This window comes from Eleutherodactylus coqui, chromosome 1 (assembly GCF_035609145.1).
Source record: "Eleutherodactylus coqui strain aEleCoq1 chromosome 1, aEleCoq1.hap1, whole genome shotgun sequence".
Taxonomy (NCBI): Eukaryota; Metazoa; Chordata; class Amphibia; order Anura; family Eleutherodactylidae; genus Eleutherodactylus; species Eleutherodactylus coqui.
Window position 1 is genome coordinate 475,521,018 of NC_089837.1, and position 19,481 is coordinate 475,540,498.

Consider the following 19,481-nt stretch of genomic DNA (forward strand, 5'->3'; position numbering starts at 1 on the left):
AACTAGTGTCATTAGTTTAATATGCGGAAAATATCTGAAAAATCAGAAATCAGAAAAAAACCTAACCCTAACCCGTAACCCTAACCCCAACCCCCTGCTGCACTCCTGCACATCTCCAAAGTGGGGTGTGTACCCAACAACCAATCAGGTCGCTGGAATCGCTCATCGCTACTGAAGTGCGTCTGAATGTGCAGTCACGTGGTGCATCCAGTACCTGTCACTTGACCGTGACGTCATCAAACAGCGTCCCACCTTCTAAGCTCTCTCAGCGGCGGTGCTTGCGTTCCACGCCTCGGTTGGATGACAGATTTGAGTCGGTGGTTATGGCGGGAGAAGTTGCTGGCCGTGGAGTGGTGAGGGCGGCGGTGGTGGCCGTGCTGCTCCTGGCCCCGGTAGTATGTGCTGCGGCAGCAGGTAACGAGGAACCTCTGTACACACTGCAGTCGGCTTGTACAGTGCCTGCTGGGAGCCGCACTGGAGGGAAGGGGCGCCTCCTGCAAGATGTCTGCGCCCATAGTGTGTAATGTGACCATGGGGGACAACAACCGTCCTGCAGATATTATGGAGCCCCAGGCGGCTTCTTCACGTTGTCAGTCTCTGGGTAGGAAGTTGTCACCCAGCTGTCCAAGGATCCTGAGTGACAAGGCTGCCAGGTTCTGCTCTTAAGCTGGTCAGGGCTCTGGGAAAGCTGTGGTAAAAACACCTTAAGGGCTGTTCACACAGCGACTTCACCGTGGAACTTTCCGCAGTGAATTCCGCCTCTAAATCCAAAAACAGTGTCTTTTGGTTGTGGTTTTCGGCGCTGATCTGCACGCGGATGTTGCCCTTTTCCGCTTCAGGAAGTGACGCGTCGCGCACACAAGTCTGCCATGATATTAGGGGTATGTTCACACGGCGGAATTCTCTGTGGTGAATTCTGCTTAAAACACACATGGTAAAATCCGCGGCTTTCTAGAGTGGGTTTTGGCGCAGACCTGCGTGTGGATGTAGTCCTATCAATGGACAAAACTTGTTGGCAGGATTCCCATGGGGGAAAATAACATTTCTGACGTCATTTCTTGATGTGGAAACGTTGCAATTCCCCATAAGGGCAAATTTCACGTACGGATCCGTGCCAAAAACCGCGGCAGAAAGATGCCAACTGTAGAGGTGGGATTTGCGTGGGATTTTCCACGGTGGATTCCGCCCTGTAAAGATACCCTTAGGGCCCGGTCACACGAGCTTACTGGCGTCTCGGTCATGTAAATACGCTGCATATTTCTCGTGATTGAAAATCTCATCATCCCGCATATATCGGCGCTTCCAGCAGGATTTTGTGTACGTAAATATGTAGCGCTTATAAAACATGCGCAGAAGGACCCGCTGATGTGCTGCGTGAACATGTGCTGAATGCATAAGTGTCCTGTGTAGAGATGAGCGAGTATACTCACTAAGGCACATTACTCGAGCGAGTAGTACCTTAGCTGAGTATCTCCCCGCTCGTCTCTAAAGATTCAGGGACCGGCGCAGGTGACAGGTGAGTTGCGGCGGGAGTGGGGGGGAGAGAGAGATCTCCCCTCTATTCCTCCCCGCTCTTCCCCGCCGGCCCCAGAATCTTTAGAGACGAGCGGGGAGATACTCGGCTAAGGCACTACTCGCTCATCTCTAGTCCTGTGTATTTGTCCCACCTCTTCACGTCGATCGTCTGTTTTGGTTGGTAATACACATCAAAACAAAACGTGCTGCATATTTTTTTACGCGAAGGAATATAAAGCAATACGCACAAGTAAAGGAATCTATTGAAGTCAATATGTTCCTTTCTTTACGGATTCCGTGTGTAAAGAGTCCGCCCATGTTAACGAGCTCTTAGGCCTGCATCACGTGGGTAGATTTGCGCACAAAATATTTGCGTACGCGGTGAATAAAACCCATTCGTTTTTCCTGCGCGTTTTGGTTTATGAAAAAAACCCGCAGCATGCTCTATTTTCCTGCGCAAAAGTCCCTATAGAGATAAATGATGAAGCAAAAAGATGAAGTGTCTGCGCTCCAGATATAAACCAGCTGCACACGGGTGGAAATTCCGTGGTGGGATTTTCCGCAGAATTTCCGCCCGTGGCTGCCGCCAGAGGATTGCATTAGAAAATGCAGGCCTAGGCAGACGGACACTATCTGTGTGCGTGAAATCACGCGCGGAAAACAAATCACAGCATGTTCTATTTCTGTGCCGGTCTCGCAGAGGCCCGCACAGAAATGTTAGTTGTGCCAGGCCGCCTGCGCATGTGCCGGCACATCACAGGGCCGGAGCCGCGGGAGCAGGTGAGACCCACACTGGTCCTTACAGGGGCGCGGGTCGGATCCCGCTGCGAGAATTCTCACAGGGGATCCGACCCGGCCGTGTGCAGGCGACCATAGAGAGAATATAAATTTATAGTATAAATATACTTTTGGAAAGGGACTTGCTCAGAGGGTGAGGAGTCTGTCAAGCAGAACGCCACACCAGGTGGTAGGTCCACTTCAGCCTTGATATATTATTCAGGTAGTGATACCAATTAGGGAAGCAGCAGGAACCATAGAGCCAGGGTATGGAGCCTTGGTAGAGAGTGAGAAAGAGAAAAAAGTATAGGTTCTCTTGCACTACTATCACCTTATATAGAATTTCAAGAAGGTGTACGCTTTACTGGGGGGATCTGGGACCAACCATTTCCCTCCCCGATCCAAGTTTGCATCAAGACAGTGCAGACACCAATATGTCCTTTTCTTTATTCTTTTCAAAGTGGCATAAACACACACAGGGCAACGCATATTGGTGCATCTCGCCTGTGTGAAGCCGGCCTAAAGAACGCAGCACTTGGAGCTTTCGCCTATAATGTGATAAATGGGTTTCATTTTATTTGTCCTTAGGCGGCCTCCACACTTGTGACCGTGATATCACAAATGTCAATTGATGTTTCTAATGTACAAAACGCATCGCACAAAAATCGCAAAGCACAAACTTGCCGTTATTTGTACAATGTATTTTTAACATTAGAGAGTCCTCGCTTGGCGCAGAGTGCTAAGGCAGCAGTATTTAGTCCTAAGCTCTCGCTCCCAACCTGAAGGTTGCGGCTTCAATCCCTGCATGGTTCAGGTAGCCGGCTCAAGGTTGACTCGGCCTTCCATCCTTCCGAGATCGGTGTAATGAGTACCCAGCTTGCTGGGGGGGGGGGTAATAAATAAATAAATAAAAATTACCTGAAAGCGCTGCGGAATAAGTTAGCGCTATTCAAATAACAAGTCCTTTTCCTCCCCCCCAATTGACATTCCTGTTTATAAAAAATTTTTAAAAAAGTGTGTGTGTGTGTGTGTGTGTGTGTGTGCGCGCCTCTTAAGAAGTAAAAAGTGACAAATAAAATGAAACCCATTTATCACATTATAGCAACCGATCCAGCCAAAAGCTCCAAGTGCTGCGTTCTTTAGGCCGGCTTCACACGGGCGAGACGCACAAATATGAACCCCGATCTTTTGTATGGGGTCATACACATTAGCGATGTTTTCCTGCATGACACCGCCATTATGCAGTAAAAACAAATCGTGGCATGTTCTATCTATCTGCGTGCTCCCGCGTCGCAGCGCCCATTGTTTTCAATGGGGCAGCGGCAGCTTCGTACCACGTGCTAGGCGCATACGATGCGAATCGAAAACAATGGGAGAAACTCTGCGAACCTCTGCCATGCTAGAGGTTCCCTTGATCCCTGAAGTGATGCAAGGCTGTTTTGACATGAATTCACATGGTGGGGAGCGCGATATGGGAGCGAGATTCACTGCCCCATATCTTCCCCACCCGTGTGAAGTTAGCCTTACCTGATGGCTGGCATATATGTAAACCTAATTTAGCCAAATGTGGTCAGGTGGATTGCAACATTTAGTAATATTGTGGAAGAAGTCTTTGCAGAATGTAATATAAATGGCAACAAGTAGTTGATATGTTCGGCACGTGTCGCTCATTGTGGTGTTTTGGTGAATCTTCCAGTTTTCTTGGAATGTTTCTTTTGATTTGATGCAGCATTGAGGATCGTGAGCGCCCCTAACTGTGCAGTTTCCTGCTTCCTCAATGCCAGTATATGTGAGGGCGCCCGAAGCCTCTCGGCTAAGATCATTTGTCATTTAGATTACTTTTCCCACCATCACAGTTGCTTTCTAAGTTGTTTAAAAGTTCTCTCCATTTTCTTTAAGGAGAAGAAGTACAAGTGATCCAACTTGTGGCGGGGAAGTCTGCTATCTACAATACCTCACTGAACTTCTGCTACAAGAAAACATTAGAACCAAAGTGGTTTGACGTCTGGACTAAAGTGCAGGTAAGATATCATTGTAGCAGTGACCTAGTGATGTCTCTATTTGATAAATATTGCACGTCCTCGAGGCTGTTGTCATAGCAAAGACATTGTTGAGAAATAGTGGGCTAAAAACAGAAGGTGCCTTTATTATTAAAGGGCCACTCCAGCAAAAACACTTCTCAATTCCTGCAGCGTTTACCTGATCGCCTGTTTCCTCTGTATATTGCAGTCACTCCCATGCAGTGCAGCCTCCTGTCTGATTGTCATCAGATTTCATCTTGATGCTGAGATGTGTCCCTTCTTTCTTTTTACTATGCTGTGTGATCAGTTCCATGATCCAACAGCACAGCATCACATGACCACATAGAGACTGTACCATCTCTGCCCCCAGGGAGTACAGAAGAGTAGATAAGAGCAGCACTCAGGGGTTGATTCCAGAAAAACTTTATTGCCCACAACGTTTCAACTCAGAAGAGTCTTTGTCAAGTGCTAGGTTACATACACACCTGCCAACATTAAATAGTCACCATAACTCCGCCTCCACCAATCACATACATAGAAACAACATCACATTACATTAAGTCCACCTTCATTGGGTGAATCAGTTTCACATTACCGGTGCAGCATAATCAAATCAATACAGCCATAGTGTTTTTAACCTCACGTGTGTTGCCAACGGGCGCTGGAGAGGTCGCACGCTGATGCCGTCATTCCTGTCCGGGACTCCTATTCTAAGCATCACAGAATTCAGTCTGTGAGAATCCCATGCATACGTCAGAGTCAGCTGACAGAACACATGATCGGAGCTCACACCCGGCTCCTCCCACGCAATCCGGCCGCTGTACCCAGCAGTGTCAAGGGACTCCTTCAGTCTATTTAACAAATATACGTCACTTGCAACTGACAGAGCACGTGATCGGAGCCTCCACCGGACCTCCCCCACATGCATCAGTCGCTGAAAAGTGCCTGACGTGATCCTCATTATTGGCTATCACTCATGTTTATACATTATTGCCCCAAATCAGGCTCAGAATCAGTGATCCCTCCGTAAAGCCCAGAGGGATATCCTCAATTCACAGCCATTATTAACTCATCCTTACACATGTAGTCACATGACCTCATGTATAGGTTGCAAAAACAGGGCTTTCGCCCTGAGGGACAGTATCAATTATATGTCATATATACACCTTACGGCACATACATGTCGACTCATACAGCTAGCGCTAGTGAATACCCAGACCCATACTGATGTACCATTGGCACTATATACCTATGGCAATCAATTAAACAACATGAGACCTCAAAAGACCATCAACGCATAATGTGTTATGCTAGTATGTTTTTATTTTTTATTATATTATTATATATAATGTAGCACCGGACATGGGAAAGCTGCATCACCCAACGGGACCTATAAAAAAACAAACAAGTGTTAAAAACGGAAGGATAAAAACAATAAGCAAAGAATCAATGCAAAACCAATCTATAAAAATCATGGCACAAATCAATCTACATATAATAAAGGGTTATAGTCCACATTAAGACCCCTGGGGGTTAGGGAATCTAACCTGAAAATCCATTTGGCCTCCAACAACTTCAGCCTCCGTTCCCTGGGAGCCCCCAGGGAGTACAATGTAACTATCATTACCTTTTTATAGTCCTTTAAACTACAGACCATCAGTACACAGTCAAGAGTCTCTAATCGTCAACAGTAACCGTGATATGAGGGATACATGTCCCTCTTTTTAGAGAGCTTGTGTGGTAGGGTCTATCACACAGGAATTATGTTCACTGAAAAACAGAGATCCCATAAAGCCAAGTAAATCTTAGATCCAGTAGTCGGAATGAGATCACATGGCTACATCAGGAGAAGGACTCCAGAAAGTTTCAGATAGAAAGGAAATAACTAACCAAGGTAATGCGTGTGCGTGCGTGCGTGCATGCGTGTGCGTGTTTTTCACACATTTAGTCCCTTGCCGAGAGACAAGCTAAAAAGCTGGGGCAGAGCTGTTGCTGAAAGCCAGAACAAGGCCAGGCTCTGAGAGAGAGCTGGAGCTACTCCCTGAGAGGGCGGCTAAGAGGAGGCTAAAAGCCTAACGTCTGTTGGAGACCAGGCTGCGGTTGGGCCACAGGTCTGACTGGGAAGGACACCCCTATTGGGTACGTGTAGTGGTGCTAAGCCACTGTTTTGTAGTGAGTGAGGAAAACTCCTGCTTAGTCAGTGCCTTGACAGTCAAGCATTTGTTTATAGCACGAAGTGTATGCGCTGCCTTGGCTGCTGTGTTTCCATTGGATTTCTGTGTTATTGCTGAATATTCAAGAAAATAAAGTTATTGAGACTTATATGGACTGAGTAAGCCGCTGTGTTGTCGCTGACCCCACCGCCCCACTCGGACATTGCCACAATACAGTTGCGTAACAAATGGAAACACAATTTCACCAGAGTGGCTCTTTAATTGGTGCTTGACTCAGAATGGACTTCAGTGTATTATAAGTGTTTATGTAGATTGTGCTGATGTATTTTCCTGCTACACCTCATTGGGACACATGGTGATAAATGGAGGCTGCATTCTTCTTATAGCCAAGATTAAACCAGACGTTTGTAATAGATCCCAATTCTAACGTCTCCCGATGCGTCTTAATGACAGTGGCATACTGCTCTGGCTAAAAGATATGATACTGATGTACCCAACTAGACAACTCCTATGAGGAATACTATAGAAATGGCTAAACAAAGTTAATAGAGGAGATTCTCTGCTCAGGATATTCCATTTTTTTTGGAGTTTCAAAGAGCGTTCTGTTGATCTGTCCTGCTTTACACAGACAACCCATTGGTTTGAGTAATGTGTAATCCTTAATTTTCCCCATGGAGATGCTGCAGGAAAATTAAACACTTATTGCCAAATTTCCCCACACATGATTGTGGGAGGTTTTAGCAGGAGACGCTGTTTGTTCTGCTCATTACTAAAGTGTCCCTCAGTTTTCAAAAACATAGCAGGTTCTCCTTACCCATGAATTTGCTGCTGTTTGCACAGTTTCATGCCTGTAAGTTCCGGTTTTCAGGCAGTCTTCCCAATTTCTGTTGCCCTAGTGTTTGCAATCCACTTTCATGCAGGAAGCGTGTAGTAAGCCTAACATTCTGCCAGTAGTTCGCTGTCCTTTACTTCCTTTCCCTTTACTTCCCATGCTGTGGTGCAATCAGCAGCGGGCCATACTGAAAAATCCATGCTTTTAGGAAAGGGCCTGTCAAAAAGAATGATACAAACCTTGCTATTTAGAAGGGAAGACAATAAGATTAACCTTAGTGTGGGAAAAAATAAACTTGCGTCATTGTGTTGAAACAAGGTTCCAATTCTCAACTCCACATATTTCTTCAATCCTTGACATTCTTCAAGACGGACTGGGCATAGGCCTTTACCCTAATACATTAAGGGTCCAGATAGCAGCACTCAGTGCTTATTATCATACTAGTAATTATTAGGATTTAGTAATTATAGTACCGGTGTTTCTGGTGGCGCAATGCGCCACACACCCGCGCTGCGTGCGCGCCACACAGCCGACCTTGACCACATGACTGTGATGTCATCAAAGGTCCTGCATTCTTGTGCACATTACGGGCGGAATACAAACCCCCTGCGGCCTCAGTTGCTACGGAATACCAACAAACACCCATATGGACAGTCCATGTGCATACTAGACCTGTGAGGATGTCACCGTCATGTGATCAGGGGCGAAGCATGTAACTCCCCTCACTGGGAATGAAGGACCTTTGATGACGTCATTGTCGGGGGGGGGGAGCATGTAAGTCAATCACAAACCCACGCACGAACGTGCAGGTCGTCGTTAGTAGTTTGACTAGGCTTTCAGATGTCATGGATTTCTAGGTTTCTGAAAGCTGCAGACAGATTAAAACCTAGAATTTAAGAATCTTTCCGTCTTGGAATTTAAACTGGGTCCTTAAAGGGGTTGTCTCGCGAAAGCAAGTGGGGTTCAGCACTTCTGTATGGCCATATTAATGCACTTTGTAATATACATCGTGCATTAAATATGAGCCATACAGAAGTTATTCACTTACCCACTCCGTTGCTGGTGTCACCGTCTCCATGGCTCCGTCTAATTTCGGTGTCTTCTGGCTTTTTTAGACGCGCTTGCGCAGTCCGGTCTTCTGCTGTGTGCTCGCGCCGGAGAGCTGGTCTGCGCGTCGTCATCGTAGCTCCGCCCTGTCACGTGGTGCCGATCAGCCAATTAGGTGGCTGTATCGGCAGTGGAACGCAAGGAAGGAGAAGACAATCCATGGTGCACCATGGGAGAAGACCCGCGGTGCATCATTGGGAAAGGACCGGCGGCCATCTTTAAAAGAAGATGCTGCGCGAACGGGGATACAGGTAAGTGATTTTTTTTTTTTTTAAATAACTAACGGAACTGATTTTAACAGGGCAGAATGCGGGGGTAAGTTAAAAAAAAAAATTTGATTTCGCCGCGGGACAACCCCTTTAAGGCTCTAATTGAGATGGAATCTAAAGGTTCAAAGGGAGCCGAAACTTGGGCTTTAATAAAATACTAAATAAATTATGTCTTTTAAAAGATGGCAGCATATATTTCATTTTTTTCCAAAGATATTTTAAAAGTAGTACAAAAAAAAAAAATCTGGTATCCTAGTAATCGTACTGACCCATAGATTGATGATATCATGTCCTTTTTGCTGCAGTGTGAAACCCAAAGATGGTGGGACTGTGTTTTTTTTTTTTTTTCCATTTTACTCCACTTAGAATTTATACGTTGTTCGGTACATTATATTGTACTATTGAAAAATACAACTTGTTCTCCAAAAAACAAGCCCGCATACAGCCAAGTTGATGAATAAATAAGAGGTATGATTTTTCAAAACTGCAGAGGAATAACTGAAAATGAGGGTAGAAAAACAAAAAAAGAAAAGTCTGTGTCCTTAGAGGTTAAACGGGTTGTCCCGCGAAAGCAAGTGGGGTTCAGCACTTCTGTATGGCCATATTAATGCACTTTGTAATGTACATCGTGCATTAAATATGAGCCATACAGAAGTTATACACTTACCCCCTCCGGTGCTGGCGTCCTCGTCTGCATGGCGCCGACCGAAGCCGCCTTCTGTCTCGATTAGACGCACTTGCGCAGTCTCCTCTTCTGTTCTGTTGAATGGGGCCGCTCCGGCGTGCTCGCGCCGCACAGGGCTTCTGCGCAAAGCCCCTTCTACAAAAGCCATGTCTACTTCATGGGCAGAACAGGCCTCAGCTTCTGTTAATCAAATACGTAGAGCGGCCATGTGGATGAAATTACATGCCTTTACCAAACCTTACAGTCTAGATGAGGACCTCGCCTTTGGACACAAAGTCCTTTCTGCAGTAGTCCCTCCATAACTCAGTTTCATTGGTACTTCTCAGGTAATGTTGCTGTGGAGACGACACCGGTGGGGTGGGAAGGGGGCGCTTTAAACCTCTGTTCCTCCTCCAGATAGGACAGGAAGGACAATCTCGGGTGGTGCTGTCGTGGGGACTTCCAGGAAACCGGATTACCAGTGAGGCCGATTCCTCCTTTTTTATTAATTGTCTTTTTCTTGACTGTAGATCCGGGTGAAGAGTACCAGAATGATCAGAGTGACGCAGGTGGATAGTGAGGAGAAGCTGAAAGAATTGGAAGGCTTTACTGTGTTCGACTTTTTCTCCTTTTTTAAGGAGAAAATAAATGACACCTACATAAATGTGGATCTCCAGAGCAACAAAACCTGCATTAATGTGCACGTAAATGAAGAAGACACACGTTATAGTGTTATCCTTTCCAGAGGTGAGTTGCACATAACCATGAGGCAGCGATTAATCATTTTATGTGGCCTGTTTACAAGTTTAGTACAAAAGTTTTCCAATTTTTCCACTAACCCCTCAAGCCATAGGGTGTACATCCTGGTCATGCAGGGTTTGTATGGAGGGGGATCAGGAGCCGATCCCACTCTATACACAGCTGGTGTCGGTCATCTTTGACAGCTGACACCTGTCAGCAACAACCACTATCAGCATGAATGCTGATTGCAGCTGTTAACCCTCAGTTCTGACAGTGGCATTTAAATGCTCTGATTGGTATTCAGGGGTCCCAAATCGTACCCCCACATCCCCTCCACGATTAGACTGCAAGATGCAGTTCAGTTCCTATGGCAGTCTAGAGCCCTTTGAAAGCCCCCAGAGCTGCCATGGCTATACACATACTAGCCGATCTCACCAAAGTTTAGTTGTTTGCCTGGAAAATTTTATAAAGTTGTGGTTACTTCAGAGGAACCGAGGAATAAAATATGTATAAACATAGATGAGCATTAGATTATCTTCAGACTGCATGTACCGATGTCCCTCTGCAGAATGTGCCACCCCTCCCACTCCGTTCACTTATTAACCAACAAGGTAATACCCCTTTTAATTAAAATATATACTCCCAGACTGGAGTTTGCAGCCCCTTCTTAGCCTTAAAGGAATGCTCCATCCCTGCAGTCCATGGCCGCTTCCTTATGTACTTTACGGCCTTTTAGTGTATGCGCAGAGCGGCGAGGCGGAGTCTCTGCTCGGAATGTATGCGCAGAGCGGCGAGGCGGAGTCTCTGCTCGGAATGTATGCGCAGAGCGGTGAGGTATCAGTAAGTGAGGGCTTTATATATATATAGATAGATAGATAGATATAATACATATATATAGGACCATTTTCATTGTGGAAAAACCTAAAGGAAAAATAAATAATTTTGGTGTTGTCGGAATCTCACCAAACCACAGAAAAAATGTATCATGTTGTTCTGGCTCTGAGTCTGACTGGCGTACCTGCTATTACTTTATTGCGAATGACTGTGGTGGCTCGCCGGCGGTCATGCGCACTACAGTGTTTTGTTTTTTTTGTATTGTATCTCCCGTACCATTGCTTAGCAATGATGCGGGTACCTGCAGCCCATATGCAATGTTAGACTTTCATCAATGGAGGCTGTCTGCGTGGATTCCACGGCAAAATGGAGCATGCCGCGATTTTTCTTCCGCTTGCGGAATACGCGAGTATGAATGAAAAAGTGAAAATGCATGCCTTTCAATTTCTGCATTTTACCGCTGATCGTCCACATGAACTGCTATTGCAGAATCTGCAATCCAAATCCGCCTGTGTGAGCTCAGCCTAATGCGGTACAGAAAAAAAAACACAAAAAACAATGGCAGATTTTTTTTTTTTTCTACTCCTTCTCCGTGCCCTCAAAAAAGAATTTATAGAAGTTATTCAATGTGCCCAAAAAAAGCTGCAACTCTCCACGCAAAAAAAACAAACCAAGTCAACGGCAATAGAAAGTTATGCTTTTGAAAAATGGAGATGAAAATCCCCAGAAAATCGCCATGTGTTTAGGTCTGACATAAGCCATGTCAGTAAGGGGTTAAAGAGGTTTTCTGGGCCTAAGGCCCAATGTCTATAGGTGGATTTGGTTTGCGGAATCCGCGCCGGAGATCTGCAAATCAAGTCGCCCATGGAAAAGCATGGGCGCTCGCAAATTAAAGCATGGGGGTGACGGCCTGCCTGCAGCTGACACTGCGGATGGGCCGCAGGAAAGCAGGAGATTAAAAAATAAAAATCTCTACTGCGCATGTCAGACGGCTGTCTGCAGTACAGATAACCCAGAAGTTTAGAGGTCTGCCACCATCTTCCTGCACAGGTGCGCAGGATCCTTGGCCACGGGCAGGCTGGGATTCCGCTGCGGGCTCCCGCCCGCGGAATCTGACCCTCCCGTGGATATGAGGCCTAATTGTGGTAACCTATCTTCAGAATATGTCATCAATATCTGATCGGTGGGGATCTGTCTCTCAGGATCCCCACTGCATACTAGGAAGGCTCTGTACACTGTATAGTGGTTGTGCCTGGTATTGCAGCTTAATCTTATTCACTTGAATTGGACCGAGTGGCTCTCAGGACGTGTGACAATGAACATCAATCAGCTGATTTGATCTCGAGGACAGGCCATCAGTATTTTAGTCCCGGAACACCCCTTTAACTCATTCATATTTTCCATGGTCTGACATGTCCTTCTTGTTGCAGGCTTTGATCCCAAGCTCTTTTTCATCTTCTTCATTGGTCTTTTCTTGTTCTTCTATGGAGACTCTCTCAGTCGGTAAGTTATTTTTTTTTTTTATACAATAATGTTATTCTTAAGGTTTTACACATTTTTTTTTTTCATTGTAAACTTTAACCCCTTCCCGCCACAGGATGTACATGTATGTCCTGGCAGTGGGGTACTTAATGCAATAGGATGTACATTTGCACCCTGGGGATAGCGTGAGATCAGAAGAGATCTGGCAGCGGGAGTCAGCTGTCACCGATAGCCAGCCTCTGCAGCAGCGCCCCCCCCCCCCCCCCCCCTCTGTTAATCTCTTCCCTGCTGTGATCTGTGTAGATCGCGGCATGTAAAGGGTTAACAGAGAGCACGCTCCCTTTGTGACGTCCTCAGACTCTCGCAATGAAATCGCAGAGAGCGTGAGGCGTTGCCACGGCAACAGGATGTCTGCCACAGGCGTCCTGCATTGCCATTGCCTATGATCGCTAATGCAAGCAATAAGGCATTGCAGGACAGAAGACAAGATTTTTGTTACTTACTGTAAAATCCCTTTAGCGTCACGTTCATTGGGGACTCAGCCCCCACTCAGTTGTTTATTCTTTGCTAGAACTAGTGGTGTTTTCTGAAAAAGGAATCCGCAATCTGGCATGTTTGTTTTGTTTTCTTGTTTACCTAGAACTATTTGTTTTCTAGTTTTGCTCTGTATTGATCGACTTTGTGCGTTAATTTGTTCTCTCCTACTGCTGAGGTATAAACTGATTTAGCTCCGTTCCGGCAGGAGGGGTATAGCTGGTAGGAGGGACTAACTCTTTCTTTGCTTAGTGTCTATGCTCTAGTGGTAGGAGCTATACCCAAGGGCTTGCTGTGTCTCCCAATGAACGTGACGAGAAAGGAATTTAACGGTAAGGCCCCCTGTCCACGGGTGTTGCGGTACCCCACGGCGAAGCTCTGCCACGGGAGCCGCCTCCTGGGAGCAGGAGCCGCCGCCGAATCCCTATCTGATAGGCTGACCAATAAAGTGAAATCAGGCAGCAGATATTAGGTGGAGAGCACTTTATGCATCCATTGGAAGGCCAGATGTACACCGCATAATCACAAAAATGGCGACGTTTCGACCATATAATCAGGTCTTTGTCAAGCTTGAAAGCTTCAGAGGGCGTGATTCGCCGGCGATTTACCACTGGTAAGATCACGCCCGTGCACAGGCACCCTTAGTGATGAAAATCCTGTGTTTTTTAGGTGACCATGCCACGAGACCAATTGGAGTTTTATGGAACCTGTCACTATATGGTTTGTTTCTGTGACATGAAAATAAAGCAGCCACAAGCCTAAGATCCTAAATTATGCTGCATATTAAAAGTATCGCCCAGGAAGATGTAAGAGCCCCATTCGGACATGGTTGATCTGGCCTCCAAAATCTTTTCTTCTTCCAGTACAAACTATACTTGAAGGGGTCAGGCAGAGAGAGGCAGTGCCAGTCATGTGATGCTCTTTTGCCACATAATAAGCAACCCTCCAAAAAAAATAAAATAAAATAAAAATGTGTGCTATATACTAATTGACTCTTTTTTACTAATAATTCAAACTTGGAGTTAGGAATAAGCTTTCGGCTCAGATCTCTGCTAAATACCCTAAATTGTAGAGTGGTTGAAATGACCATCATCTGTCATGAGGACAGGAAAGTAGAAAGCCGAATCCATTTCATTGCGGAAACAAATGGTGCTGACGCCTCTGACAATTATGGGGTCCATCCGGCTTCTGTCATGCCTTCTTGTATTTTCCCAGAAAATAAAGCTAAGCTATTCCAAAATCTTGTGATAGATCTGAGATGAAAGTCCCTAATGCAGCCTCCGCCACAGATGTGAACTGTCTCTTATTATTTTACATCTACTGCAATCGCATCTACACTGCTCAGTACTGCCCTCTAATGTCTTCCATACTGCTGCTTCTCTGTTTATGCGAGTTCATGACAGAGGGGAGCAGAATCTCCTCTTCTTTCTATGTGCAGTGTATAGGAGTCATTCGGCTGAAGGCACAAGGGCACTTATCCGTGTGCTCTTTGAACTTGACAGACATTGCATGTTCTATTCTTGTTCTTGAAAACGGACGGAAATAGAACAATCCAAGAGTGTTTTTCATGAGAATCATCAGTCTGTGTGAAAAGTTGTGCATGTGTATAGCATCATAGGTAATAATGGGGCTGTGTGCTGTTCGTGGAAAGCCTGTAGAGGAAAAAATGCAGAATGTAAAGACCCTTTTACATGAAATGATTCATTCAGGTAAACATTGAATCTTGCAAAACTAATTGTTCAATCATTGGCAGCCTTTACACTGAAAGACGAATGGACAGGACAACTATTAATGCTCTTATTACCGATAGTATGGACAGGGCAACCATTGTTAAACGGTGTGCGCACATGGAGAAATCCGTTTCTGCTCCCACCATCCAGCCTGATGTCTCATTGTTGCTGTTAGTTGGGTAATTTTAGCATCTCATATATTATATGGGGTTTTGTGTTTAAAGACATTTGTTATTAATATCAAACCCTTTGAAGTTCACATTAATTGATGAGTAACTGTTGTACTGTTTACAAAAGAAGCTCCAGGTTCCTGACTGCTCACTTCTCTTGAAGTATGAAGAAGCCATAATATTTGCGGTTACCAATGACACTTTTCGAGACTTTGGGGGAAATTTATTAACACAAGCATTTCAAGCGCTTGTCTTACTATTATTTCCCCGACACATGATGCACGAAAATGATACGAAAATTCTTGATTTATTAGAAGTTTGGAAGTGGACATTAACTAACTGTGCAGCATGGAAGGCGAGAGTAGCCATATGGTGAGCTGCAATGTATGCTATATGCTTACAGACCTACCAGAGGAGAAGCCAAACTTGAACTTCCAGAAATGCAAGCTTGTGTCTCTACTGAAGGAAAAGATGCAAAGTCTTCAGGAGAGAATTGCTCATTAAGGAAAATGAGGACTTCCTTGAGAGCAGAAGTGACTCTTCAGAATGTTGAAGAAAAAGAAGCAGAAGAATGGAAGCATGTGACCCAAAGAAGCCGGAGGATCAGGAGTCCGTCAGCACCCATACTGCTCAGTAACCGGTACCAGGCTCTCACACAGGAGAAAAAATAAAAGGTACATCAAGAAATAACTTTACCCACAAAGAACAGCCTAGTAAACACTCAGAATCCTCTTGGATAGAAATAGTGTTGTGAAGAAGAAGAAAAGGATATCGGTGGTTTTGGGGATTCCCTGTTGAAAGGGAACAGTCCGCTGTCTACAGGCCTGACATAACCTCACAAGAGGTGTGCTGTCTTCCAGATGCACAAAACAAAGATTTCTGATAGGCTAGGCGATCAAGTTTCTTCAGTTCTACAGAACATCACCCAATCCTACTAATACGTGTAGGGACAATAACGCTGCAAAAAAGGACCTTGCAACTATCTGCAGAGACTTTGAAAATCTAGGCTGGAAAATGAAAGAACTGGGAGCACAGGTAGTCGTCTCATCCATCCTGCCAATGGATGGCCATGGAATAAGAAGATGGAACAGGTGAACTGGCTACATCTATGGTGCCGCTAGCAAAGATTTGGATTTCTAGACCATGGAGTGAATTGTCTATATGATAGACGGGTTGCACCTTACAAAGACAGATAAGCATATATTTGGCAGACTTCTTGCTTCACTCATCAGGAATGAAATGTAGAAGAGAAAACAAGGGGAATCTGCCATCTTGGACCTAATTCTTACTAACAGGGAGGAAATGGTTGAGGAAGTACAGGTGGCTGAGACCTTAGAAGGCAGTGATCATGCTATTCTTGAATTTTGGATAACAAAAGGAAGACCTTAGAGGAGGACTCGGACCTCAGGGTTAGATTTCGGGCAGATTTTAACCCTTTCCAATCCTATTTGTATCCTGGTTTTCCTAGGGGCTTACTCTTTTTCTGCTGTTATACAACAGCGCTATATGCTGGCTAAAGCCAGTACTGCATGAGGTGACACGTTGGATAGGCTCTGACAGCAGAGAGGTTGGCAATATACAATAAGAGAACCCTGATGGATGTCTTCCAACATCGAAGCTGTACAGCCTTAAATCATAATGTCTTCAGAGGTCAGACAGTGGATTGGAAAGGGTTAATGAACTCAGAAAGAGGTATGCAAGTCTCCAATGGCTGGATGTTCGAAAGGACAGAAATGTCCAAGACCGATGGGAAATTCTACTAAATTAATATCTCAAAGCGCAATCGTTCAGAATCCCTAAAAGAAGGAAGAATGGGAAGCATTTAAAGAGACTAGGATGGATGAACACAGAACTTAAATACATGCTAAAAAGGAAGAAAAACATGCTTATTAAAAGGAGGGGGCATATCTAAAGACTAATGTAATGCAGTCTGCAGGAACTGTAGGGCAAGTGTCAGAATAGCTAACGGTGATAATTAATTGAGAATTGCAAGTGAGGCCAAAAGCAATTAAAAAAAAGTCAAAGATTCTATTGGATGTTTACAGGATGAAAATGGGGAATTGGTTAAAAATGATGTTGAGAAGACTGAACTTTTAACAGATACTTATTTTGTATCTTTTCTCTCAAACAGCAAATGTAACATCAGCTGATCTTCCCTGTATTATTGAAGTGATAAAATAATGCAGGCTATCTAATAAGCAGAGAGATGGCGAGGGAACACTTAGCTAACTTAGATGAAGTCAAGTCTCCAGGTTCAGATGATTTACATCCTAGGAAGCGGCAGAGGTCATTGCTGAACCACACGCCGTAATCTATGAAAATGTCTGGAGAAAACCAGAGATTGGAGAAGGGCAAACGTCCCTATCTTCTAAAAAAGGAAGAAGGTGGATCCAGGAAACTACAGGCCTGTTAGCCTGACATTTATACTGGGGAAAATCTTTGAACAATTTATTAAATGGCATATATGCAAGTACTTGGATGAAAATGGAATAATTGACCAGAGCCGGCGTGGGTTTGTAACAAACAAGTCATGCCAAACTATTTTTCTTCTACGAAAGATTGGACAAGCGGCTTGATCAGGGAAATGCGTAGGATATAGTATATCCTTATTTTTTAGTAAAGCATTTGACAAAGTTTCTCTTACCATCTTTTATTAAAGAAAAAATGACCAAATATGGGATCGACAAGGCAACTGTTGGATTTACAACTGGCTGAGTGATTGTACTCAGAGTGGTCATAAATAGATGTACATGTAATTGGAAGAATGTCTCAAGTGAGGTATGAGAAGGGCGAGGCTCTGTCCGGGGCCCAGTGTTTAACATATTTATAAATGATGTAGATGAAGGAATAAAAGGGAAACTGAATAAATTGGCTGACGACACAAAGCTAGGAGGGATAGCCAACACTAGAGAAGAGAGGATTCAAAAAGATCTAGAAAAGCTTGAAAAGTGGGCGGCAACTAACAGAATAGTATTTAACATGGAGAAATGCAAAGTCCTACCTCTGGACAAGAAAAATGGGGGGAAAAGCACATACAGAATGGGAAGAATTGAGCTAAGCAGCAGCATGTGTGAAGATGGCCTGGGTATACTAATAGATCATAGACTGAACATGTGATCTAGCAGCAAAAAAGACAAACACAATTCTGGGATGTATTAAGCGAAGCATAGAGTCATAGACCACAAGGAAAGACCAGAAGCAATGGGATGAAACTGAAAGGGAGGAGACACAGATTAGATACTAGAAAAAACTTTCTGACAGTGAGGGTTATGAATGAGTGGAACAGGTTACCACGGGAGGTGGTGAGTTCCCTTTCAATGGACGTGTTCAAACAAAGGCTGGACAAATCTGTCTGGGATGATTTAGTGAATCCTGCACTGAGCAGGGGGTTGGACCCGATGACCCTGGAGATCCCTTCCAACTCTACCATTCTATGATTCTAACCTTCACTTCACTTGGAGTGAGCAAACTCCCATTCATTGAATCCATGGCTGTTCCAGCAGTCGAACGCCCACCGATCATATAGTTATAACTTACCTGTGGATAGGGAATAACTTTATGACTTGGTACAACCCCTTCAATTTTACCAACAGATAACCATGAACATCTTGCAGTAGGAAACTTTATTAAAGTGATGTGAAGATGTTTTACATTGGACTCCATCATGGTGGTGGTGGTTTTTGACAGGAAGTATAGCGTTCCATGCGGTACTACTTTTCCTCATCCCATCTGCTAGAATCTTTGATGATCCAGTTATGTCAAGAGCCTAACTGTATAGAAGCATGGAAGTGTTTTCCGTTACAATCGCAGGGTGTTATCTGCATTTTACAGAATTTTCTGTCTTTCCACAGGAGTCAACTTTTTTACTATGGTACAGGAATGAGTGTGGGGATTCTAGCTTCAATACTGATACTGGTGTTCATGCTCTCCAAGCTGCTGCCTAAGGTACTGTTTATATAACTCATCATGATGTGAACAGCTACATTTATTCTTAATTTTTTCATATGCAGTCTACAATATTCGTAGTGCTAGAAAGTGTAATTCTGTGTTTTTTAAATACATCTACACAATTGATTTATGGTAAACCAAATTCGGGTATATAGACTTGTGTCCTCCAGATTAGGCTAATCTGCTTAGCTCACAAACCCTCAGCCTCATATGTCCTGGGCTTTATAACAGAGAAGTAATAGAAAAAGTATAAGATGCAGGTGCACAAAGTGTGTGTGGAGGGGAATCGGGGGTCGATCCTGCTCCGTACTACGCGGGTCCCAGCTGTTTCTTACAGCTGACAGCTCCGATAAGCCACTCCGCTGATCGGAGCTGTTAATCCTTTAAATGCCACAGACATTTCTGACAGTAGCGTTTAGTTGCCCAGATCGATGTTCAGGGATCCCGTATGGCCCCCCGCGATGAGATTGTGGGTTGCTGTATGGTTGTCATGACAGCCGGGGGCTTTCTAAAGGGCCCCAGGGCTGCAGTTGCAGAGCGCCTAGCAAGCCATTACGGTATGATGTAATGCAATGCTATGGCTTTACATCATACTGCAGGTGCGATCAAAGAATCGTAAGGGGAGAGGAAAATCTAAAATGGGAAGAAGAAAAAACGGGCCACTTCAGCAAAAACTTATTTAT

At 44.6% G+C, this 19,481-nt stretch overlaps 1 protein-coding gene across 2 annotated transcripts in view; it reads left to right on the forward strand.

The window, feature by feature from the left end:
* The first annotated feature begins 247 nt into the window (after positions 1 to 247).
* Positions 248 to 19,481, forward strand: part of NEMP1 (nuclear envelope integral membrane protein 1) — a 38,673-nt gene continuing 19,439 nt past the window's right edge. For both annotated transcript variants that reach the window (XM_066584454.1, XM_066584455.1), the window contains exons 1-5: positions 248 to 414; positions 4,192 to 4,313; positions 9,890 to 10,106; positions 12,365 to 12,437; positions 18,702 to 18,795. In XM_066584454.1, the coding sequence (XP_066440551.1) occupies positions 324 to 414; positions 4,192 to 4,313; positions 9,890 to 10,106; positions 12,365 to 12,437; positions 18,702 to 18,795 (597 nt within the window). In that variant the 5' untranslated portion in view covers positions 248 to 323. The remainder of the gene's footprint in view (positions 415 to 4,191; positions 4,314 to 9,889; positions 10,107 to 12,364; positions 12,438 to 18,701; positions 18,796 to 19,481) is intronic.